This window comes from Dipodomys ordii, unplaced genomic scaffold, assembly GCF_000151885.1.
Source record: "Dipodomys ordii isolate 6190 unplaced genomic scaffold, Dord_2.0 Scaffold49, whole genome shotgun sequence".
Taxonomy (NCBI): Eukaryota; Metazoa; Chordata; class Mammalia; order Rodentia; family Heteromyidae; genus Dipodomys; species Dipodomys ordii.
The window spans coordinates 13,724,097-13,751,143 of record NW_012267265.1 but is presented as its reverse complement, the minus strand read 5'-3'; the positions used below and the strand labels follow the sequence as shown (position 1 = coordinate 13,751,143).

General features: G+C 36.5%; 1 protein-coding gene across 4 annotated transcripts in view; it reads right to left on the bottom strand.

The window, feature by feature from the left end:
• Arhgap24 (Rho GTPase activating protein 24) overlaps window positions 1–27,047 on the bottom strand; it is a 449,827-nt gene that overhangs the window by 57,167 nt on the left and 365,613 nt on the right. For all 4 annotated transcript variants that reach the window (XM_013020201.1, XM_013020204.1, XM_013020202.1 and 1 more), the window contains one exon: window positions 3,309–3,431. In XM_013020201.1, the coding sequence (XP_012875655.1) occupies window positions 3,309–3,431 (123 nt within the window). The remainder of the gene's footprint in view (window positions 1–3,308; window positions 3,432–27,047) is intronic.

Here is a 27,047-nt window from a genome sequence, read left to right as displayed (position 1 = left end):
ATTATTCCAAATTAGTGGAAAACTACTGCCTAAAGGAATATTAAGGGGAATCTTAATTTACAATATCAAGCAGTTTTTCAGCTACATAAATTTATTGTTCAAAACTTATTGAAACATTTCTATAAAATTCAATCCATGAGCATAGAATTAATGAATATGAAATAAACATTGGAAGCCCTAGATTATGCATGACAGAATATAGTACCAACCTGAAAGCTGACCCTGACAAAGTCATTCTTTTACTCCGTGGAATCACAAAAGAGTTCTTGAAAATTAAATAAGTGCTTTAAAAGCTTTCTGGTAATCTGCTAACCCTCTCCAATTCAAGGACAGAAAGAGAAGTTTTAGTCTTTGAAGCATTTTTTTCTATTAACAGTGCTAAAATATATTTCCTGGAAAATAAATCTGAAGTATGTATTTGTAAAAACGCCAAGTATATTGTCCAGGATAAAGGATATAAACTAGTCACTGTAACCTATTAATAAGAATTCCTATTCAGTTCTAGATTGACAGATTCATATATAGCTCTTCCTAATCTCACTAGAATTCCACTGAAAATTCTGGGCTACCTGTAGCCCCTGATATTTGGAGACATGGGTTGGATTTTGTTCATTTTTTTTCTTGATTAAAGAACAGAAGAGGTAGGAAGGGGAGAAGAAATAACACACTTGCTGGAAATAATTCCTTGACAAAAACACTTGGATCAGCAGATAGTAAGGCACCTCCTGAATTCAAGAGGCCCAGGAATTTGATGACAAGGGGGGAGAAAAATGAAGCTGTTTTTACAGGAACTTTGAAAAGTCACATTCTCATGTCCTTGGCACTGAAGGTGGCAAACTCAAGCTGGACAAGTGCATGGTGTTCATTTATGCCAGAGCAATCTCATGGTAAGGCACTGAAGTGGGCCTTCAGCTCGTTACGCTTTTCAAATGTTTCACGTAGTCATTTATCATTGTATGCTTTGAATAGGGTAGCAAAATACATGGGCATGCAAACTAAAATGCAGTGACAATATCACTTACTATATCAGTAATTAGCCTGGTATAATATTACAAACCAGATTGTTACTCAGCAAGCTGGGATAGATGGTCACCTGGTTAGAAACCTCTCCTTTCCCTAATAGAAGACAATGCTCAAAACAAGACAATTTGTTAGTCTATTAAAATAGCAAAATGTTTTCAATGACAATTTACTACTTTAGTAGATTTGTCTAAGCTTATTTATTTATTTATTTTTTATTGTGAAAATACTGAAGCTTTTTTTTTTTAATTATTACTTTCTTAGAATTTTTGTGCTGGTACAGGGCCTGCATGCTGTCTTTGAGCATTTTTGCTCAAGGCTAGTGTTCTAACACCGAGTCACAACTCCACTTCTATATTTTGGTGGTTAATTGGAGATAAGAGTCTCATGGACATTCCTGTCTGGACTAGTTCCTGAGTAATCAGGACTACAGATGTGAACCACTGGAACCTGGTTTACCCTTCTTTTTTTTTTTTTAATGTTTTTTTGTAGGTGCTGGGGAATCCAATACTTACACATGTTAAGCATGTGTCCACCTGAGGTACATCACCAGCCCAGTATTTAGTTAATTAATTAATTTGTGTGTGTGTGTGTGTGTGTGTGTGGGTGGGTGGGTACACGCACATGTGCTGGTCCTGGGGCTTAAACTAAGGGCCTGGGAATTGCCCCTGAACTTTTGTGTTCAAGACTAATGCTCTACTACTTGAACCTCACTTCTAGCTTGGTAGTTTGGAAACACCAGCCAGGAAAGTTCAACTCAGATTCTCAGATCTCAGCATCCTGAGTAGCTACGATTACAGACTTGAGGCCCTAGCACCCTGCTCCCAATAATTATTATTTTAACAATATGAACTTGTAATTTTTAAGCTAAGTGTTCAAAATGATTCTAATATTTTTATTTTTATTGCTATTGTAAAGGTGATGTACAGAGGGATTACAGGTACACAAATTTTATATATGTTTATAATATATGTTACAATATTACATAAATAGCTTTCTTTGTGGACAACATAACTGTCCCTCACTCCTCTCAGTTTTTCCCTCCCATCTCCACCCATAAATTGTATAATTCATTTTTAACATAGTGTCTAGTGAGTACCACTGCTGTACTTGTTCACCTTTTGTCCCTCCATTCTAATGATTCTAAAATTTTAAATGGTCAGTTAACCTGAGACTCTGATATGTTCAAGAGCAAAAAATTCACTATATGAGTTCAAAGTATAAACAGTGCACAAAAAAGAATATAAACATGAGAAATCTAACTGATTTATTAAATATGAACCCAATAAAATTTATAGTATAATACAATTTATTTTGATACAGTACAGTTAGACTTTATATTCTTGGAAATATATGTTGAGTGTAGATAATTTTTTTGTCCTTAATTTTGAGGTTCCATTTATTGAATTTTTAAACTAATGCTTCTGTTTCTATTATTCCATTTTATACATTTTGTTAGATAAAAATCATATATTTTATTTTACTACTAGTTTTAGTTCTAGAGCACTGTTTAGCTGATTCTTCGAATAATGCATTCTTTTTTTTGGTGGGGGGGTCCGGTCATGGGGCCTGAACTCTGGGCCTGGGCGCTGTCCCTCAGCTCTTCAGCTCAAGGTTAGTGCTCAACCACTTGAGCCACAGCACCACTTCCGGCTTTCTTCTTTTTTGCTTATGTGGTGCTGAGGAATCGAACCCAGGGCCTCATGCATGCAAGGCAAGCGCTCTACCACTGAGCCACCTTCCCAGCCCTGAATAATGCATTCTTGATGTTATTGGTAAGACTATTGAAGTTAAACTTACCATCCAATCTATGCATACACAGCTCAAGTTTTGTAAATTCTAATAAATACTAGATTCTCATTGAGAATTTTAGTGTTCTCTTATGACAGTAAGCAGCTGGGGTTTGGAATGCCAAATCCACGAGTAGATTTTATAAATTAGTATCTAGATCAAGATATTATTGGGGCTGGGAATGTGGCTTAGCAGTAGAGTGCTTGCCTAGCATTCATGAAGCCCTGAGTTGGATTTCTGAGCACCACATAAACACAAAAAGCTGGAAGTGGTGCTGTCTCAAGTGGTAGAGAGCTAGCCTTAAGCAAAAAAGAAGCTCAAGGATAGTGCTCAGGCCCTGAGTTCAAGCCCCAGAACTGGCAAACAAAAATAGATATTATTTACTATTTTAACATTCAGTCCTCTGAACATAGAAGCCAGTAGTAACATCAGCTTAAAGAAAGGGCTGTGTAACAATCTTCTTTTCTGCTTTTCTATGATTTAAAAAATCTGCTCACCTCCTCCAAAAGGTCCCCATATGACTCGGCGGATGGCCTTCACCCAGTCTTCCATGTCATTCTGGGTGCTCGCCATGAGGAGGTAGCTCTCATGATTTGCTGTCATCCGATCTCGATCTCCTCCTGTAAGAACACATTAGCACAGTCAGCTGAAGATTCATCCAGAGATTCCTCATCACCGGTCCCCTAGGGAATCTAGGAAGTCCAATTTGGACCTAACACATTCAGTACTAATTTGTATCCAACGAATTGGTAATATTACCATAGTTTTCTAATGGGGTGAGGGGCAACGGCTTCAGAATGAAAGGAGAAAGTTGGAAAGCAAATAGCATTCCACAAACAAAGCCTGTTTTTTTTTTTCCTTCCTAGCAACAACCCAAAGAAGTGAATTAACTCATAATCCAGCCTATTCACACAGAGCTGCTGAGTAGGGAGAAACAGCAGAGACTAAATAAAAGAGGGAGAAGATGGAATAGTGGTCCATGCAGCGTAGTTTTGCATTGGAAGCAAGTGCTGAACACTACTTAGTGGCCACACAGCCAGACACTAGGCAGTCATAGTCAAGCATGTGTATGTATATTCAAGTAAGGGAAGATTGCCGCATGTATCCCGGATGAGGGACTCTCATCTTCCCAGATCATAGTCTTAGGAGGTAAACGATGGATCAAAGGGCAAAGGAGGATGTTGGTGGTACTGAAACCTAAGGCCAAGTTGTCAGAAGCCCTTGCAATGTGTCCCTTTCAAAGGTTCATGGTTTCTTTTACACTACTCCTCTCCCACACCAAGCATGTAAAAATCTTCACGGTCCATAATACAACTTTAAAACGCTAGACTTCTAAAGCAGGTAATTTAATTTTATGGAAATATAGTGCTCTTCAGTTTTCCTGATGACTTAATTTTCCCATTTACCCAAAGCAAAAAAAAAAGAAAAAAGGAAGAAGAAAAAAGAGAAAAAAGGACAACCAGATTTGACTTTGAAACAGATCTGGAGGCATCATGCTGGTTCTTACCCTCCCTTTGTGTTTAAGGGAGTATTTCTGAAGATAGGTTACCAGTGACTGCACTGCTTTACAGAGTCCAAAAATGTTGTTCAATGACAGAAATGTAATATTAAGTATTTAGTGAATTCTGACAATGTGTTAATATTATTCTTTATTTCCAAGTACTCAAATGTCTATCAACATTTAATTTTCACTAAGGGTAATAACCTTGCAGTGTTGGATTCAAATAATTTACACCCAAGTGTTTTGTTTGGTTAAGACATTGTACATGATACTGAATACTTTTATGAGGTTTATGAGCCTTTATGGTGTCTATATGAGCTTCATAGACACCATCTGCTCTCAACTTCCTTATTCCCAGCACATGCTTCTGAAAGGTAAAGACTTGATTTTGAGAATGAGATTTCATAAGGTCTTCTCAACAATGTCCCTAGGTTGAAAAGGAAGCTGATGTAAATTTGTAAAATACCCAAAAGGTCAAGGGAGTGCAACAAATTGAAGTCAGCCAGTTAAGCAGCTTGAATTGGTGCTTTCCATTTTAATATAACTGAATGGGATGGAGGAGGTGCCAAAACAGGTCTTCAAATGTTGGCCAAATTCTTGAGAAAACAAGACCAACCTTCCCACATTATAGAGAATACAGCACAATGACTATTTTATACCCATAATCAAGCATTACTTTAAACACCTTGAATCAGCAGTAGGAGAAAATCCAGAATCAATAACCCCATCACAAACTATGTGTTTGACTTATTGGGAAAACATTTCAATGTCTTTAAGCTTTCTTTCTTTCTTTCTTTCTCTCTTCCTCCCCTCCTGCTCTTCCTCCTTCGTCCTCCTCCTTCTAATTCTTCTTCTCTGTCTCCTTCTCCTTCTCCTCCTTCTCCTTTTCCTCTTCCTTCTTCTCTTCCTTCCTTCCTTCCTTCCTTCCTTCCTTCCTTCCTTCCTTCCTTCCTTCCTTCCTTCCTTCCTTCCTTCTTTCCTCCTCCTCCACCTCACCTTTTCCTTCTTCTTTTCTTTCTCCTTTTCCTTCTCCTTCTCCTTCTTCTTCTCCTTCTTCTTCATACCCTGGGCTTAAACTTAGGGTCTGGGTGCTGTCCTTGAACCTCTTTTTGCTTAAAGTTAGTGCCACAACTCTACTTGTGGCTATTTGTGAATAATTTTTTTGGAGAAACTAGCCTCATAGACTTTCCTGCCTGGGCTGGGTTTGAACCACGATCCTCAGATATCAGCCTCCTGAGTAACTAGCCACTGGCACCTGGCTAACCATACTTTTTGTGTATGATTAAAGTCACTAATCGTGAGCAGTGAATGAAATTCAGTGTACAAAACACTAGCATTGTATTGGACTAAAATTGAAATTCTATAAGCACAGATTACATATTACTTATCTGCCCCTAATTTATCAACGTAAAAGGCCATGTTATATAAACTTACCTCAGTGATACTCCATCTAATACATGCTTGAGCACAGTCAGTTTAGTGCTAAGATTGCATTCTGTATTCTGATCCCCACATGCCATAGTACTGAGCCAACAAAAATTACCATTTTTAAATCAGAGTATTTTAATTATTGTCTTTGCCTGAAGGATGCTTAGCAATTCAGACAGTAATATCCTGCTGTGTCACTCGCAGCCCAGCAGAAACAGCCATGGTAATGAGCATGAGTGACAGGCACTAGAGATGCTTTTGCTGAAAGCAGAGGAAGAGGTTGATAAGCACAACTGACCATTATCCCCTGACTGCTCATTTCGTTTTTTATCTTTGCCAAGGGTGCTGTGTGTCTGACCCAGAATCTCATTTGAACTGCCAATCACAGATATGAAATCCCATCTGTGAACTTCACCCAGGGATAGATCTTGATTCCTCAGTGTATTAGCAAGAAAAAGATTTAGGAAAATGTTCTCTATCAGTGGATGGAAATATGGGCTCATTAGTAAGAAGGCAATTAAAACAATTATATAGATTTGAACAGTACTACCCCTTTTTGTCCGTGGTTTCCCTCAGGTTTTAATTATTTATGGCCAACCGAGGTATGAAGTATTATAGGGTAACTACAGAAAAGAACAATTCATAAATAAAATTGTTCCTAAAGTATATCATTACAAAAGTTCATATTGATATTGTGAATCTCTTCTGTGCCTGTTATTATTATTTTTTTGGTCAGTTGTGGGGCTTGAACTATGGGTCTGAGCATTGTCCTTGTGCTCTTTAGCTCAAGGCGAGTGTTCTACCACTTGAGCCACAGCACCACTTCCACTTCCAGTTTTCTGGTAGTTAATTGGAGTTAAGAGTCATGGACTTCCCTGCCCAGGCTGGCTTTGAACTGCAATACTCAGATCTCAGCCTCCTGAGTAGCTAGGATTACAATCGTGAACCACCGGCTCCTGGCTTAAAAAATTTATAACATATATATATATATAAAATATGTAATTTTATACATAGATGATAAATATGGTATATATAGAGAGTTTGGAGTATCCACTAGGGATATGTTGTAGAACATTGCATTCACTGGGGATAAAATTGGACTGCTGGACGGGAGGGTGGAAGATATGCCTTTGGATACAGAATTAAAACAGGATTTTGAAATTTATAAATGAATTTTATTACATAAAAGTAAATATGCTAATTTTATATGACACTTTAGTTTTCATATAGATAAAATGAAAAGTGAGAAACTACATTGAAATACATAATAAATTTTAAAATGACTAGCTCTAAATATTAGCTTTGAGATTATGTTTGACTCCCTGTGCACTTTGATGTGTTTTCCAAGTTTAATCATGTTTTGTTTTACAATACATGTATTATCTCAGATATTATTTTAGCTGCTAGCTGTGTTCTTCTGAAATAATCATCTATGCCTGGACAGTGGTACCTGATTCTCATTTAAATGATTGCCAATTGTTAAGGGCCTTCCAAGTTGATTTTGTGTCAAATAAGACTTTTCCCAGCTCAGCTGTAACCATACCAAATCACTGTGTCATTCTGGCCTGCTCCTTTTAGATAACCAAGAGTAATTCTGCTCCTTATAGTTCTTAGACACATTCCTGACCTCTTCCAATTTTTGAATATACGATAGAGGATATGGAACCTGGTCAGGAATGTACCTGCCCCTACATGCACTGATGAAGCAGTCTTCGTTGCAATCTGTATTTAGAAGTTTCTCCAATAAAAGCCTCCTGTCTGCTTTCCTCAGAGAGACTCTCAGAGAATTAGCCTTAGTGCTCTCTTTACTTGTTGCAAATAACTGGCCTTTCTTCTCTCTTTTATCTTCTAGTTGTGCATATGGGCTTTGCATCCACCAAGATCTAAACTGATTGAATTCAGTTATAGTTCTACCAGGTATCCTTTTGTGATCAGAAAAAAATAAAAGAATCAGGCTGGGAAGATAGCTCATTGGTAGAGTGCTTGCCTTGCATGCATGAGGCCCTCAGTTCCATTCCTCAGCACCACATAAGCAGAATAAGCTGGAAGCAGCATTGTAGCTCAAGTGGTAGAGCACTAGCCTTGAGCTGAAAAGCTGAGGGACAGTACCCATGCCCAGAGTTTAAGCCCCATGACAAATAACAACAACAAAAAAAATCATTGAGATGAACAGATGATAGGACTTGTAAAGTTATATAGCAGGAAATAATAAAAAGCCAAGGTGAGCTAGAAGATCACTAAGTAGTGTGGTTTAAGATTTTTCAATGTGAGTGCTCTTTAACTGTTCCCTTTCCTCAGATATTAAGCTGAATGCATCCTTAGTGGGAGATTTGGAACAGTAAACAGCATTGCTCAAAGACCAGACAATATCATGTAACTAGAACTTTGTCAGTGACAAACACAACTTTCCTAGAAATTACACTTCAAAAAAACAGTTTTATTGTTCTCACCCTGTGGGAAATTCCCCAAACAGTCACTGTAGTGGTTTCCATCTTAAATGTTCCACAAAGGACAAGTGCTTAATGCTTGAGTTCCAGCCTGTGGCACTACTGGGAGGTGATGGAATTTCGAGGAGGTTGTGCATTAAGGGAGGAAGTTAGGTCATTGGAGTCAGGTCGCTGAAGGGGAAACTGATTCCACTGCACCTTCTTGTCTCTAGCTGTCACTTCTCAGGGCCCCTAAGGTGAGCAGTTTCTTCAGCCAAACACTCTCCACCATGATGTCTACCTTACTACAGTCCAAAGGGAGGGGGCAAAGTGAACATGAACTGAAACCTCTGACATCATGAGCCAAAATTAAATCCTTTTCTCCTTATACCCTCTCCATTTCAGGTATTTTTGTCACCCCAACAGAAAACTGACTAACACAGGAAAGTAGTCTTTGGTCATTTTTCTTTAGAGAATAACAACTATGCTCAATAATACTATGAGTTAAAAAGCAAAGCAATTTCTCTGAAATAATGTACTTAGATGCATGACTTATCTACTAAAAAAAACTCAAGGATTTTCAGTGAATTCATTGTTTGTATTTAAATTTTAAAACTTGCTACCCAAAGCAAACTACAGCTACAGACATTTGACTTTGTTTCCAAGACAAGATGGTAGCACAGACCTGAGGACATTTCAGTAAACACTTTCAGTACTGTAAATAATGCCAAGGGCGAAGTGTTTCCTCATTCCTAATCGTAAATTAGGGCAAAACTAAACTAGACTATTAAATTATCCATTTTATTATATCTTACAGAAAAGCATTTCAATGTTCAAAGTAGTTATTAATTTTCACTCATACAACTGCTGTCTATTATTTTTTATTCACTATTTTCCTCAAAACCTAGTTTGGGTTTTTATTCATATTGTTACTCTAATGATAAATTGCAAGATTTAACGTATTTCTGAAGTAAGTTAGGGGAAAATTACAGAGATGGAGACACATTTCTTCCCTTTTATGAAGAAGGATACTTCAAAAATAACCATAGTTAAAGCAACAAGTTCCCAACTTATATGGAGAGCATCACTTCAAAATAAAACAGCAAATATAATAAAAACAATCCAGAGCTCAAAAAATAAGAAGACAGGAGGATAGACTGCATCTCCTTTCAATATTTATTTTTGTATTAAATCATAAGGATTACAAAGATTTTTGTCACCAGAAAATTAAGCTGCTAATCAAGTTTTTCCAAGTATTTCTTTCTTGCATGTTAATTTACAAAAGAGCAAAAGGCAAAATTTCAGTACATTTTGCTAATAAAAAAATTGCCCAACTCTACATTAAGATTATTCAATAGTTTACAACTCTCTAAACCAGGAAATGAGAACTAATTAAAGGTCTGGTGACAATAGCTTTCATTGTCTTTGCACACAACAATTAAGTTATTAATTATTTCATATTATAACCCAATTAGTGTTAAATTATAATTTGGTGAGTACTTTGTAATATTGTTTTACATATCCCTATATCTGTACTAGTTCATAATATTTTTATAAGAAAGAATCATTCCATGGTCCATAGCCAGCTCATGTTAAAGCTACAAATAGTTATAAAAATGAACAGTCATAAGCCAGTTTCTAGGAGTCTGCTTGACTAACATTATATAAAGGATTGAAAATTCTACACGTCCAAGCTGCTTCCAACACAACTTTCCTCAAGCTTTACTATAACAATGTCCTAAAATGTGAACATGAAAGCAAAAGTATTGCCTTAGTCAAACTGTTAAGTACAAATGCATGTTGAGAAAGAAGTACTGGGAAGCTGTTAAAGGTGGCAAGAAGGGCAGACATCTACCTTCAGCATGGTCAGACACCAGCTGTGGTTTTCAGCTGAGGGTAATGGTAGCACCTTGCTCTTATTGTTATGGTGGACATATCAATGAATACTATAAAATCCTTTGAATACTGCTTAGGAACTAAGTTACTTGCTATTTTTATTATTGCCTTCTCCATTACATTTTATGATGAATTTTCCAGTGAGCTAAATATTTATTTAATTGAATCATTTAAAAATGCAGGAAGGTAGTTTACTTTTGGAGAAATATAATTTTAAATATAAAGGAAAATATTTAAATAATGAATCAATTAATCATTTACTTATCAAATGAATTGATTTTTCATCTTGGTCAGATTTTTCAAAATATAATTGTGATACAATTACTTATTTAGAGTGTCTCTGTAGGCCAAGCTGGCCTTGAACTTGTGATTTTCCTACTTTAGCTTCACCAATACTAGAATCACAGGTCAATACATTTACTTGTAAATAATGAAAGTTAAAATTTTAAATAAGCTAGACTTATATTTAAGAACCACTCTTCAAAAAGCATAGTCATCTCAATGGGGTGGGGTAGGGTCAAAGGGAAAAGGATAGACCAATATAGAGGAGAAAGGAAAAGAATGCAGTCAAGGCTTCAATGTATATCTTACAAATTAAAAAGAGTGAGGGGAGGCGTTAGGAGGGGTGGGAGGGGTGAGAATGTGGACTGGGTAACATTGATCAAAATGCATTGTGTTCAAAGCTGCTTTGTAAACTGGAAACTCCTTTGTACAACTATTTCAGGATAATTTAAAAAATGAACTATGTAACTTGTAGGTAGGGATAGAAGGGGGGAAATTAAGAAATAGGCAAAAATGAACATGGAACATTTTACTTATGAAATTGTGAACACTTTTTACAACTTAAAATTAATAAAAAGCATAATATCTCTGCTAAGCACATTATTGAGAAGGATGTTGTACTTATCATGTATTGAATATTTGTTTCCTAGACTGTATCAAGGGGCCAGAAGATTTGTAGTTAAGTCCAACATATATTTGATTTTCACTTTTATCACTGATTCATCATCTAGTCTCTTCCTTCTCAGCATCTAGTTAAATTCTTCTGAGTGATACGTCTGAGAAATAAAGGCAGATCATTTCCTTGTCAGAGCTAAAGTATGTAGAAATTACAGATTTAGCTTAGCTAAAATTGGAAGTCCAATGAATTCAAAATACCTGTTGGGTACAGGAGGAACAGAATAGAATAGATGGCATTTACATTCAGATCAGTGTGGCTTCAACTATTAAGAAACAGAGTCTCCAGCAAAGTTAGTACAGGTGCAGTAGTCTGAGCCTGCAGCAAATGGAATACCACTCACAGGCATAGAAGCAAGGCAGGCACTTGGCATGTTATATGAGCCTAACAACAAAATCCTTTTTCTATCTGCAAGTCCCTTGAGATACAAAGGATAAATATGAGGTAAAGTGATGAGGAGTAGAAGAATTTTAAGGGGGCAAGAAGTTTAAAGGAAAGCACAAAGAATTTGATGTAGGAACAAAACATCTCTCATGTTGGAAGAGAAATACTTTGGGTATTACTGTGAACAGTGAACAGTGTACAGTATACTCCCTATTCACATGAGGATAAACTCTCTAGAGCAGGATTTCTCAGCTTGATGAAAACTGTAGCATACATATCAGGAGAATAGGAAACAGATCTAGCAGTACCCAGGTTCTAGTTAAAAATCAGAATTCCTGGGCCCCATACTTCAGGTCAAATAAATCAGTATCCAGAAATTTCTAGGATGTCTGCCAGGTAATTCTGGTGCATCATAAAGTTTGAGGATCATTGCTCTTGTGAGAGAATTTGCTAGAAGGTGAAGCTATATATTTTTGAATTTATGTATTTTAACTACGTATGTCCTGTTAACCTGTGTCCATGTCTTATTCTTTCAGTGACAGCCATTTTCAGTAGTCAGAGTCCTCAGCTTGAAATCAACAGATCATGTAACTTATCTAATTGCTTATTTGTGTTGTAAATGATTAACACTGTAACTAGTTTCTCAAGGACATGCTGTCCAAGTTAATATTAGTAAGCATGGCAAATTTGTAAGCTTCCATTTATTAAAGATACCTTTTTTTAAAAAAATGAGAATAAACTGAAAGGTATTTCTTAATGCATTTGATACAGGTTCATTATTCTTCATTGCCTGGTGTTTGAATAGTAAGAATGGTGAATTAAAATATACTAAAATCCATTTTTAAAACTCACTCATATTCTACTTCTTTTGTTGTTCTTTAATATTATGAATATGAAAATCTAGAAAGAAAATCAGCTGGCAAGCACAGGGTGATTTACAATTTGCAAGTTCCCTAGATATTTCAAGATCTGCTTGTTTTTTTCTGTTTTGCCTTCTCTGGGAGGAGAGGCAAACATTCATTCATCTACCGAATACATTTGATTTATGGAATTATTGTTTCAGCCAACATTCTAGCTTCTGAGGCCAGCCCAGTGAACCAAAACCTGGATCTCAGTAGCATGGTCTGAACTACAAAGATACTGTTTGGAAGTAACTGATTCGGTGATATTTAACTGGATGAGGACTCCAGGAAAGACCATAGCTAGAATGGAGAAAGTTTCATCACATACTGAGAGATATAAAGAAGGCTGAGCACAGAAAAGTGATCAAGTGAGTCAGATGTTACACAAGGACTTAATATAGACCATCAAAGTAAGGAACTAAGAATCAATGGGTAAGTCAATAAGAAGGTCATATAGGTAGACATTATAGAGATTATCGACAACCTTAAAAGATTTACTTCTGTCTACCAGTCCAGCACAAATAAATTGCTACTGTTTATAGAACCATGTTCCCCAAAATATAGATGGGCGAAAACAACAAGAGTCAGTAAAAACAACTCTTCTAGGCATTTCAATGTTATAATAGAGCAGAAAAAGAGGACAGTGGGGTTGGGAATAGGTTAGTTACAGAATTGTAGTACGATAAATATTAGAGAATGCTTATACAAACATAAAAAGAAGAAATTGATAATATACACTAGAAGAAAAGTTAAGATTTACACATATTTATTTAAAGATATAATGCTCAAAAAGATTTTATCTCCTTAGAATCTTTAATAAAGATTGACAATCAATAGAATCTATTTTTTCCAAAAGATTTTTTTTTGGGGGGTCTGGTCATGGGGCCTGAACTCTGGGCCTGGGCGCTGTCCCTCAGCTCTTCAGCTCAAGGCTAGCACTCTACTACTTGAGCCACAGCGCCACTTCCGGCTTTTTTCTTTTTTGCTTATGTGGTGCTGAGGAATCGAACCCAGGGCCTCAGGCATGCCAGGCAAGCGCACTACCACTTAGCCACCTTCCCAGCCCCTCCAAAAGATTTTTAAGTTAAATTCTATAAAACATCTAGAAGAGCTGGGTGCCAGTGGCTCAGACCTGTAATCCTAGCTACTGAGGAGGCTGAGATCTGAGGAGCCAGTTTCAAAGCCAGCCTGTGCAGGAAAGTCCGTGAGACTCTTATCTCCAATAAACCACTCAGAAAACTGAAAGAGGCACAGTGGCTCAAGTAGTAGAGTGGTACCCTTGAGCTGAAGAGCTGAGGGACAGGGTTCAGGCCCAGAGTTCAAGCCCCATCACCACCACCACCACCACCAAAACATCTAGAAGAAAATCACTGAAACAAAAACAGCAATGCACAGCTGTTTCCTCATGGCTCTGACTATGAACAAAACAAAAAAAAGGAAAGAGATAAGACTTATAAGTCATTCTTAAATTTTTTTTTTTTGGGTCCAGTCGTGGGGCCTGAACTCTGGGCCTGGGCACTATCCCTCAGCTCTTCAGCTCAAGGCTAGTGCTCTACCACTTGAGCCACAGCGCCACTTCCAGCTTTTTTTCTTTTTGCTTATGTGGTGCTGAGGGATCGAACCCAGGGCCTCAGGGATGCAAGGCAAGCGCTCTACCACTGAGCCAACTTCCCAGCCCCATCATTCTTAAATTTTATAATTCTTTTAAACACATCTTTTATATTTGACAATTTGGGTTAATTAAAACAATTTTTAATATGCACTATAGCATTAATTTTAATTGCCACAGATATTAATTATCCAATTTAACATAGCAGCAGTTTTGCAGAGTATGTTTGGGCATATGTGAAGTAGCTGACATTTTAAAACAAAATACTATGGTAAGTGTCACAAAACTTAATGATTCTTACACCATTGTAACCCCTCTGTACAGTATTTTCACAATAAAAAATAAATAAAAATAAAAAAAACACGTTTCTAGGTCCATTATTGCTACAATAACAATGAATTAAATTCTTTTTTTTTTAAGTTAATGACTCTCATTGTTTCTTGTTGTTTTTGTTTTTTTGCCAGTCCTGGGGCTTGAACTCTGGGCCTGGGCATTATCCCTTAGCTCCTATTGCACTCTACCACTTAATCCACAGATTTACTTCGGGTTTTATGGACTTGCCTACCTGGGCTGGCTTCAAACTGAGCCTTCCAAGAGTTAGGATTACAGGCGTGAGCTACCAGTGCCCTACTGACTCCTCTCAATGAATGACAACTTGTACTGATTTTAATAATCTACAATTAGGAAAAACCTTTGATTTCAGCTTGAGTTTTGTTCTCCTATGCAGCTAAAATTAGCTTAGCTACAGAATAGTTTTGCTCTCCACTATACATTGTCTCTCCCAGTAGTTTACACATACCTTTTCTAGATATTGTGATATCTATCTATATAACTATCTATCCATCCACCTATTTGAGAGCAAGATGTAAAATTTACATTGCATGTCAGATTTTGATTGAGCCATTTAAGTAAAAGTATGCTACTTGATAGAACATACAATATTTGGATCTACATTGGACAAGAACATTGGGGTTTAGGACTATCATTTCTGCTAGTAAAGACACTTAGGGGTATTTTTTAAAGAACTTGCTTGACATAAACAGACTCTAAGATTAACTGTGGATTCATGAAATGTAAGCTATTCCTTCCCTAAGAAAAGTTGAAAAGTTCAGTCTTTCAAATGTTCAACATATGTCTGTCAAGAGTTTCACCCAATTATTCCACTTAAATTACAAATGATAACAAAATCCTTCAAAAGGAGGGGGAACTGCAAAGTCACTTGTTCCTAGATTGAGTGTAGACACAGATGAAAGAAATAAAGAATATTGTATCTCCTGAGTCTGGAAGCTTATGAAGACTTCTTCAATATCATTAAATAAGAAAATGGATGGAAATCTGATATTCTTTAGAACTGAGCATACCCACATACAATAACTATTTGCAGGCAGTGAGAGACATGATCATAGTTTCTAACAAATGAAAATTATTTAAAGAAAGCCATCATCATAAAGTGAAAACAATCTTAAAATGTTTTAGCAACTATTTAGCACATCTAACTAGTCTCAACTAATTCCAAAACCAGAGAGTTTACTAACATTAAGGTTTTCAATGTTCACATAATTATCTACCTATTAACAAGTATGGAAAAAGCCTTCCCTTCCCCTTCCCTCCTTCCTTCCTTCTTTCCCTCCTTTCTCCTTTCCTTCCTTCCTTCCTTTTCTCTCTATCTATCTTTCTTTCTTTCTCTCTTTCTTTCTTTCTTTCTCTCTTTCTCTCTCTCTCTTTCTTTCTTTCTTTCTTTCTTTCTTTCTTTCTTTCTTTCTTTCTTTCTTTCTTTCTTTCTTTCTTTCTCGTACTTGGGCTCAGGTTCTGGGTGCTGTCCCTTGAGCTTTTGTGCTCAAGACTAGTTTGCGCTACCACTTGAGCCACTTTTTGGTAGCTACCACTTGAGCAGGAATTTTTGGTCATTAATTCCAGATAAAAGTGTCATGGACTTTCCTTCCCTGGGATGGCTTTGCACCGTGATCCTCAGATCTCGGCCTTCTTGAGTAGCTAATATTATAGGTGTAAGCCACCAGCTCCTGGCACAAAAATCTTTAAAGTCATCTGGGGTGGGTGGGATCAAGAGGGAAGTGGTAGACAAATGAAGAGAAGAGGGAGAGAATGTAGTCAAGAAAGTAATGTACATCTTAAAAAAATTAAGAAGAGTGAGGGAAGAGGTGGGTAGGGGAGGGATGGATGAGAATGTTGACAGAGGTGACATCGATCAGAATGCATTGTATTCATAAGCTGCTTTGTTGAATGACAATTCCTTTGTACCACTACTTAAAGGCAATCAAAAATTGCATCCAGTTCTTATTTGAACACTGGCTATCTGAATCCAAAGAAGAACTTCTAAACATTAAAGAGAAACAAAAGCTAGACAAAAGCTCCTAGGTAATGGTCCTGGAATTTCACACTGAATTTTTACTTGCCATGGGTTATCTTTCTTTCCTAGTACAAATAAATTATTCTCTGAATTCCTAAAGCTTACCATTTTTTACACACCTGCAATAAATTAGAGTGTGATGCTTCCTGATGACAGATTAATGCTGTGAATCTCTTAATTTTTAAGTGAAGAATAGCCATCCAAATTTACACAAAATGCAATCCAGCATATAATTTTTAATTAACATTTGATAGACACCCATGAATGTATGCAGTAGAACTGAAAGTTGTAAACCAGTTACAGTTTGGGGTGGCTCACTGGATTTATGGGTAATTATCAACTTAAATCTGGTTACATTTGGAATAGAGAAGGCATATTGTCAAATTAAAGATGAGTCCTTAAAAATACTCAAGTATTAGAGTATCTTCCTAATTACAATAGAAGAAAGCCCCCAAAGAAGCAACAGATATGTGTTAGCTTTCCTGATCTTTCTGGAGGAGGGGATAGGCAAATATACCCATATACATCAACATAGCTCAAAATAGAAAAAGAAAAGTCATAATGCTGGTTATTTGTGACTTGACAAAATTAAAGTTATTGAACTGTTATTGAATTTCTCTTCAGCAATTTCCATAAACATCTTGAAGTTAGAAAACAGTAATTTAAATAACAGAAAAAAAATGGAATACATTAAGAAAATCTAGCCAGGCACCATAGGCTCACACCTATAATTCTAGCTACTTAGGAGGCTGGGAACTGAGGATCCTGGTTCAGCCCAGGCAGGAAAGTCTGTGAGACTCTCATCTCCAATAAACCATCAGAAAACTGGAGGTGGCACTGTGGCTCAAGTGGTAGAGTGCTTGTCTTGAGCTGAAGCGCTGAGGGATAGCACCCAAGCCCAGAGTTCAATCCCCAGGACCAACCCCGCCCCTCCCGCCCCCAAAAAAAGAAAATCTGAAGAAGCATCTTATAAAAATTTAACTTAAAAACAAGATATAGGCGCAAGGTGCATATGTTGATATTTATTTAAGATATTTCTTGAATAAAAGAGAATTGGAGAATTCTGGGGCCCTGTTGTTAAAAGTCATTTTCTTTCAAATTGCTCTATAGTGTGTTGCCAAGTTAGACATAAAATACACTGAATCACACATGGGGAAGACTTCTCAATGGTTGACAGTATATTGAACATTAAAGCCAATTTGTATTTTCAGGTTTGTTTATTCTTAGTTTTTAATTGTTGTTACTCACAGAGCTTTTATTAGTCAAATCCTCCTCATTCTGTCTGTATTTAGCTCTCTAGCTCTTCCCTGTGTAGTCTGTGGCTGGCTCAGTATATTTTTGCCTTTTTTTCTTGTTCCTAGTACTGAAGCTTGAACTCAAGGTCTGGATACTATCCCTTGGCTTTTTTGCTCAAGGCTGATGCTCTACCACCTGAGCCACAGCTCAGGTAATGGCCTAGTGTATAGAAAGAATCAGGCAATCCTTAAAGTATATAAAAGATACATAAGTGTATCATTCAATGAATTGTAATAATTGTAAGTTACATTCTTTCTTTGCAGTTGAAGTTGCTTGGATCTGAGGATCACAGTTCAAAGTCAGCTAGGTCAGGGAAGCTGGGGACACTTTGATCTCCAATTAATCTCTCCAATTAACCATCAGGAAGATTGAGCTCTGACCACATGCACACAAGCACATTAACACAGACACATTTACTAATGATGGTTAGTATGACGATTATAATTTCATTATGATTTTTGTAGATCTTTTGGATTTTCATCATATGTCAATTTGTAGAATTGTGGCTAGCGTGGATGGTACTAAATCTTAGAAGCATCAAAACACTTAATCAGAAAACTAACAAAATTTTAATGATACAATTTAAATATTTAACATAGAAAATCTATAATGAATAAAATAGCAAGTTCAAGATAGAATCACTGTTACTGATTTTCCCCATCACTATTAAGGACCTGTTAGCCTGAATGTTATCCACCCCCATGAGTACTTTCTTCCTCAACTCAATTTCTGACAAATGAGCTACCATCTCCAGCCAGATGACATGACTGTCACCATTTATCTGACTGTAAGAAACCACAGAGAGTACTATAAGCAGCCTCCTTACATGAGTGATGGATTCTATTATGCTTGGGGGAAGAAAAATCTATAATGAGTCATTTGTATGCTATAGTAGTTGCCATGATTCTAAAATATCTGTAAGAGGATTTCACTATCTTCTGCAAGGAGAATGAAATAAAGATGGAAGCCTGTGTAATTTCTTCTCATTATAAGTTTTATGCATATAATATAGCTGATCCTCAACTCTGTAACGTTTTTGGACTCTAGCACCAGGTTAAACACAGCTTAGCAGTGGTGTTGGTGCCAGAGTGAAATGAGCTGGCAACCTTACTTCAGGGCCGTCTTGGCAGATTTCCAAGGTCCTAGTTGGCACTCAGATAAGACAACATGAAACCAACCAAGGTGAATCAAAGTGACCATTTCAGATCATCTACCCTAAATCAGACATGTGAAGTTTTCGTTTGTATTGCTTTAGTAAATGCAGGGAGGAGCTGACTGAGTCTGACCATATTGATACCATTATTTATTATTTTTAAAGAAACAATGCAGCCAGGCGCCGGTGGCTCACGCCTGTAATCCTAGCTACTCAGGAGGCTGAGATCTGAGGATCACAGTTCAAAGCCAGCCTGGGCCCAATAGTCCGTGAGACTCTTACCGCCAATAAACTTCTAGAAAACCGGAAGTGGCGCTGTGGCTCAAGTGGTAGAGCGCTCATCTTGCAGGGACAGCGCCCAAGCCCAGAGTTCAAGCCCCACCGCCGAAAAAAAAAAAAAAAGAAACAATGAACTTTGTTTGCATTTAGCAGTGAAGTGCAACCATCAACTAATGTGCACTCGAGTGTTTGAGGGAGCAGACTGACGGTTAATGTAAACCTAAGGAATCCATTTTGTACACTGACCCATGAAACTATGGCTCTTCATTTCCATTTTCAACCAGATACTGAGTGAACTGCACAGTGTTATTTTTCTAAGAGGAAAAGAATAAGAACAAGAGAGGGAAGGGTAGACACATGAAAGATGGGGGAACAAACATGTGGATTAACTTTTACATATTATTCTACCATGTTATCCTTAACTATATTTTATCTTTATTTCTCTTATGCGATCTCTAACCTATTATATAGCTTTTAAAAATAATTCCAACAGATAATATTTTTTGTGTGTATATGAGGAGCTGAAGAAATTCTCTCCTATTTATGATTATTTATACTATGTACCCATGCTCCCAACTTCCCTATCTGACACAAAGACATTCAAATCCATCTACCCCTTTCCCTCTTTCAGGAGAAGATCATGCCTTCCTACCTTAATAATACTTTGCAAAGTCATGAAACTGTTTTCTTAACAATTAAAGGCCTCTCAGCCATCATCCCAAGAGCTAATAATTTTCCTAATGAAAGAAAAATGCCAATTAGCTGTAATCCAAACCACTTTGAATCTATTAAATTAAATGAAAAATCAAGGCACTAATTTTGTAAAGTCTTCTGTCTGCTGGTCATAATTTTAGGTTTGGGCCTATTATCAAAGGCATCAGTTGAGCATTTATAATATGATTTTTAGAAGCAGGAAAGTTATGGGAATTATGGTGTTGTGTCAACCTACAATGAAATGTGAACATATGAAGGACTTAGGTCAATTCAATGTGACCATTAGGGAACAAAACTTCCTGAGGAAGAAAACATCATAAATGAGACAGACCAGTGGGCTACATTAATTAATACTCTGCATGTACTGTCTGGGCATTACAGAGATTTTTAGATTTCCTTAAGGGGTCTCTGCCACAATGGAAGTGTCACATACTATGGTTTGGTGGACAGATTATCAACAGAATTAAAAATATCTTCTGATTACTGAAGCTATAGTGAATATCAACTTTTTTTTAATTGTTTTTGAGTAGTTGATATACAGAGGGGTTACAGTTACATGAATCTGGTACAATCAGTACAGCTGTTTTTAAACTATTTTTCCTCTTCTATCACTCTCTCCCAATATTTCTCTCCTCTCCCCACCTATAAGATATCCAGTTCATTTTCTATGTATTGTCTGTGAGTATCACTGTTGTATCTGTTCATCCTTGCTCCATTTTTTATATTCCCTCCCATACCCTCCCAAATACACAAAAGTAAAAAACAAGACAAAAGAAAAAGAGAACAAAAACAGCAACAATGGCAACTAAAGGGTGTTTCGTTTCCTTTTTTTTTGGAGTTCATTTCATAGAATATTATTTTATACGATCATCTGTCCATAGCTATTGAGCCTTTACCTACTACTCCTATGCTTAGCCTCCTTTGGCCTCTGTATGTTTACTTTCTTTTTGGTAGATAAATTGCTTCTTGGGTGCAATTTCAACATTGCAGGAAGAACAGTTATAATAAACACTTAAGGTGTTTTAAGTAATTGAAAATGCATTTAACTTTCTCATGTGATCTCAAACTCCTTGTTCAGTAATGAAATAACACCTTTTCAAAAGCAAACCATAGTCTATAATATATTGATCCTATTCAAGTTTTTTCCCCCCTGGTCCTGGGGCTTGGACTCTGGGCCTGGGTATTGTCATTGAGCTTCTTTCTCTATTCAAGACTAGCACTTTGCCACTTGAACCACAGCTACACTTCTTTGTTTTTTGTTTTTTGTAGTTATTTGGAGATAAGTATCCCATAGACTTTCCTGCCTGGGCTGACTTGGAACCATTATCCTCAGATCTCATCCTTCTGAGTAGCTAAGATTTCAGGCATGAGTTACCTGTGCATGGAGTAACTCAAGTAATATTAATTTTAGATTCAATATCCAAAATACCATGTAAAAATCTTGTCATTTACCAAAAGTTTTACTAGACTATTGTGTGATAGGAAATTGGAAAGTGAAGGGTGAAACTTTTGGTTTTGAGGTCCTTCACAATAAGAGTAATTAATAATGTATTTCAATAAAGGTTACAACCTTTATTGAACTGGCTTCTCCAGTTCATCATGCTGAGTACCATGAAGTTTTCCATTCCAGCTCTTGTTCTTTCCTTCTTTTGTTCTCAATCACAAAAGTATAACCAGTTACCAGTTGAGGAATTTTGTCATTCCTCTTGCTCAGTGCTCTTTCACTAAACCAAAACCCCAACCTCTATCCCAGCATTTTTATGCCTGTTTGCCCCCCCACCCTTAATACAGACATACAGACAGTTGACCTGAGGAACTTATTTATACAAATTCTAAAATTTTGTAGTATATAAAAAGTTCAAATGTAGGTGTAAAATAAAGGAGAGATATTCCCACAAAAGCTAATTTAATACTTTACCACCCCAGTTGGGCATAAAATGAAATTACTATTTAAGGTAAAGCAACATACTTTAATGAACTTAACATACTTCAATTAACTTGACATCAAAATAAATCATAGCAAAATAGGATTTTGAAATCACATTACTTTCTATAATACCTATGTAAAGAAAATAAATTTAAGAAATTACTAGTAACAAATTATTAGAGAAATATGAAAAAAGGACAAAGAGAAAAACCAATTATTTGACTTATACTCAAAGAAAACAGTTTGTTCTCATATCAAAAGGACCAATACATATACAATTGCAGGTTTTAAATGGATCATTCCATAGTTCCCCAACTTAACTAATTAAGTGGACCAATCAATGGAACATTTATAGGCCTAAATATGCTGTTGAATATCATTTCCACTGGATCACTGAAGTTATATAAGCATCATATCTCTTCGCTCTTAATCATTTTTGACTGTCTTTAATATCTGAAATTGATTAGATTTTATATTATCTCAATGAATATGGATTATTTCTAAGTAGTATCATATATTACAAGTGGAAATATTAAAGTTCGAGTATGTTTTGGCATTTCAAAGAGCACTGGCAAGAAACTGAACTTTTGTATTGATTGGTTTACATTTAATTTTACTAGGAAGTTGACCAGATAATATCTCAAAGTATATTTTGTCTCTAGAGCTTATTATTTTACTACATAATATAGTCTTATTTCTATGTCACTGGATACTATCTTAAGACTCTTTGCCTATTAAAAATAATGTCTCTCTCTTCTATTTCCTTGGGAGATTCTGTTTCTGCACTCTGCCTATTAAAAATAATGTCTCTCTCTTCTATTTCCTTGGGAGATTCTGTTTCTGCATAATGAAAACATTAATATCAAAACAAAGAAAAGAAATCGTGATCTCTGCAAGTGTGTGCAGGAGGCAAATTCTGGAACCTGTAGGAAACTTCTGAACATTATAGCCTGGCCAAAGTCCCTTACTCATTAACTGACCTTGTCCTAAATACAAGGCAGGTAACTTTCTATGCTGCTTCTCAGTGTGGTTTTTTTCCTCTTTGAAGTTTATAAATACATTTCAAACCATCTCTGTACTGTAGATTATTACCCCTAATATTTTTCCTTTACAAAGTAAGGGTTTTCAAAAGACAAGTAAAGAGAAGTTGGGCTTCACAAACCTTACCAATAAACTTGTGCTTTAAACTCCTCAGAAGACAATTATTTATTCTCATTTTTCTTTTCTTTCAAAAAGAATTTTTGAGGGGTTACAGTTACATAAATCAAGTAATGAGTACATTTCTTTTTTGAACAGTATCACCCCCTCCCTCATTTTCTCCCAGTTTTCCCCTCCCAACCCTCCTCCCCCACAAGGTGTATAGTTCATTTTCAACATGGCATCTAATGAATATCATTGATGAATTAGTTCACCCTTTGTCCCATCATTTCTGAATTCTACCCTGCCCTCTTCAAAACAGATAAACTTACATGCATGACAGAAAGTCCAGAAATCACAAACAGTGACAAAGGAGAAAAAGAAAAAATGAAAATAAAAGAAAAGTGTAAAATAACAGAAAATCCCCTTTGTTTTTGTTTCTTGGAGTTCATTTCAATAAATATCATTTTATATGGCCATATGCACATAGCTATTGAACCTTTATGTTCTTTTCTTAAGAATATCCTCCTGTGGTCTCACTGTGTGAATGTTTTCAGTCCTGTTTGGCCTGTATCAGAATCAATTCCAAATGGATCAAAGACCTCAAGGTAAGGCCAGGAATCATGAAAATATTACAGGAAGGGATAAAGAAAACATTAGGGCTCCTAGGCATGCATCAAAACTTGCTAAGTAAAGATCCAGAATCAAAACAAATCAAAGAAAGGATGGATACATGGGACTGCATCAAATGGAAGACATAACTAACAAGATAAATAGAAAGTTCACAGAATGAAAGAAAAATTTTATTAGCTATACATAAGACAAGGGCCTCATATCTAACATCCATTTAGAGCTCAAAAAAATTAAACCTCCATAAAACAATCCCTGAAAGAAACAACCTAATTAATAAATGCGCTAAACACTTAAAGAGTGACCTCTCAGAAGAAGAAGTAAGAATGGGCAATAGACACATGAAGGAATGCTCCACATCTCTGGCCATAAAAGAAATGGAAATCAAAACAACACTGAGATTCTACCTCAACCCTAGTTAGAATGGCTATAATCAAGAAAACTAACAATAACAGATGCTGGCAGGGATGTGGCCAAAAAGGAATGCTACTACACTGTTGGTGGAAATGTAAACTTGTTCAACCGCTCTAGAAAGCAGGATTGAGGTTCCTCAAAAAGACTAAACATAAAGCTTCCATATGACTTATTAATTCCTTCCTGGGCATTTGTCCAATAGTTCAGACAAGGGCACACTAAAGCTACACCAGCACAATCATGTTCAATGCAGTATTGTTTACCATAGCCAAGACATGGAATCAACCCAGATGCCTCTCTGTGGAAGAATGTATAAAAAAATGTGGTATATATACATAATGGAGTTCTATGCTTCCCTCAGACAGAATGATATTGCACCATTTGTAAGGAAATGGAAAGACTTGGAAAAAGTATATTAAGCAAAGTAAACTAGATCCAAAGAAACACAGGTTACATGGATTCCTGCATTTGTAATAATTAGAATGTTCCTATAAATTTACAAGTAAAGACAATGGATGTTAGAAGAAAGTATACTTGGTTAATTATTTTTTTAATTCTTTCTTAAAAATTTTATTGTAAAGATGCTGTACAGAGGGGTTACAGTTGCATGAGTAAGGCAATGAGTAGATCACTTGTCGATCATTGCTACCCCTTCCCTTGTGGTTGTCCCACTATCCCTTCCTTTCCCCCTCTCTCCCCCCCCCAAGCCCCCCAAGTTGTAAAGTTTGTTTCCAATATTTGGTTAATTATTTTTAAATGTAGAATTCAACACATTAACACAGATACATCTATGGAATGACTAATGTATTCGTAGATGTTTGAATTTTCTTCGAGGAAGTGTGTGCTAACAATATTCTAGCTTTGCCAGATGTTCAGCTACCCTGGCTAAATTGTTTTTCACATTCATAGCTTGACACTTTTTTCTTTAAGTGATTTACTGAAGGCATTTTTCTCTTGTACTTTAAAAGAAGTGTATGCTAGACCAGCTCTATTCAGAATGGGCATCTCATCAGTTCCAGCCTAAGGCAGTCATCATAGTCTTTAATCAAGGAAGTGTGTGGCCATGTGGCCACATTTATGAGCGAAAGGCAGAGGAAGAAAATACTGTGGTCAAGTGAAGCAAAATAAGCCAAAGTGTCATCAGATAGTCTTGTTTCTAGCAGTCTCAGACCACATAGAAGTTGCTGAAACTGCTTAGAGCCTGCCTAGGCGAGATTCGGACCACTTTCCCCAGGCCAGTTGGGGATATGTCTTGCATTTCCTCTGGTTATTCCTTAAACAGGAGTGAAAAGATTGCCTTTTTAATAGCAATAACAATAGTAATAAGATCGTACAAGGGAGATAGAAGTAATTTAATTTTGGACACTGGTCATTAAGAGGTCTTCCATAATTTATTTTAAAGTAGCTAACCTAAAAAAATAAATGTAAGAAATGGATCATGTCCTTGCTCTCTCTTTAAATGGATTGACTCATTTCACAATAGGTATGGGTATATACACAACAGCATACTCCAGGCTCCATATAACATAACAAAACACACACAATATACTACACTCCAGACAACACACACCACACATAACCTATGGTACACAATCTGCAACACACAGTACACACCATACACTACACAACTTTCTCTTCCTGTCTTGAATACTCTTTTCCTTCCATAACAGATCCTATTTCTCAGTTCGATTATTTACAACACATTGAAAAAAAATGAAAAAAGTCAGAAAAGCAAAGAAAGAAGCATTATGCAATGGAAAACATCATAAAGAAAGATGAACAAATATAAAAATGGGGTGGAGAATAAGAAGTAAAATGGTGATGAATGCAGTAGGGTAATATCTACAAAGAGGGAAAAGTTGAGAGCTGCTGACTCCAGTGTTAGGATGAGTTAACTAGCTTTTTAATTCTCTGAATTCTTTCTGTGTTCTCTCTTTACTTTCTTCCCACTTTCCTCTCTTTTTCCTTGTAGAGCTGGCAAAGAAACTCATAGGTTAAGGGAAGTGATCTACACTGAGCTATATCTCTAGCCCATCTCCATTTCTTTAAATATTCCAGTACTTATAATTGCCTGACTTGTGCTAGAATGTCAGTTACTTCCGTTATTAAATAATAATATTATGTGGTTGGGAATGTAGCTTAGTGGTAGAGTGCTTGCCTAGCATGCATGAAGCCCTAGGTAAAATTCCTCAGTACCACATAATCCAAAAGAGCGGAAGTGACACTGTGGTTCAAGTGGTTGAGCGCCAGCCTTGGGCACAAAGAAGCTCAGGGACAGAGGTCAGGCCCTGAGTTCAAGCCCCAAGACTGGCAAAAAATAATATTATGTTTATAATAATAACAATAAACACAAGGATGAAAATCCTGCTGCTCAGAATACTTAGGAGGAATTTTCATGGCTAGTCATTATACTAGTGTAGCAATCTTCAATATTCCCCTTTAGAACTAATAAGTCACTTTGCCCTGTCAGTACTATGTCCAAAATCTGTGTCTACTTTATACCTCTCAGCAAATGAATGTTAATTAACTGCCTTCATTCCTTAAATCCACCATTGCTACACTGACCCATGTAATATGTAACATACTCACTGCTTATATAAGGACTTATTGATGCTCACTATGCTTTATTAGAAATCAATGAAACAAAGTCTCTATCTTGGTGATTTTTTAAAATATATTATTGGCATTGATTAAGTTTCATAACCTCTCTGTTTAAAAAATGCGATTACAATTTATCACTGGAGGAAAATATCTCCAGTTCTAGAAGCAAAGAATCTTGACTTCCGTCTAGGTGATTCCAGCTCCAACTACCCAAACAATTCTTTTTATGTTCTCTTCAGTATCTTTGCAAAATTTCTTTGCAAAACTTTTATTGAAACTCTAAAATTTAACTTGAAATTTTCACCTTTTCTGAAGTTTATCTCTTATTCCTTCTCCTCTACTTCTGCTTCTTCCTCCTTCTCTTCTCTCTCCCCCTCCTCCTCCTCCTCTTCCTTCTCCCTTACCTCCTCTTCCTCCTCCTTTTTCTTTTTGTGCTAATCCTGAGGTTTGAACTCAGGGCCTGGGCAGTCTTACTGAGCTTTTCTGCTCAAAGCTAGCACTCAACAACTTGATCTACAGCTCCACTTTTAGCTTTTGGAGGTAGTTAATTGGAGACAATAGTCTCATGCCTCATGGTCCTTCCTGCCTGGCTTGGCTTTGATCCATGATCCTC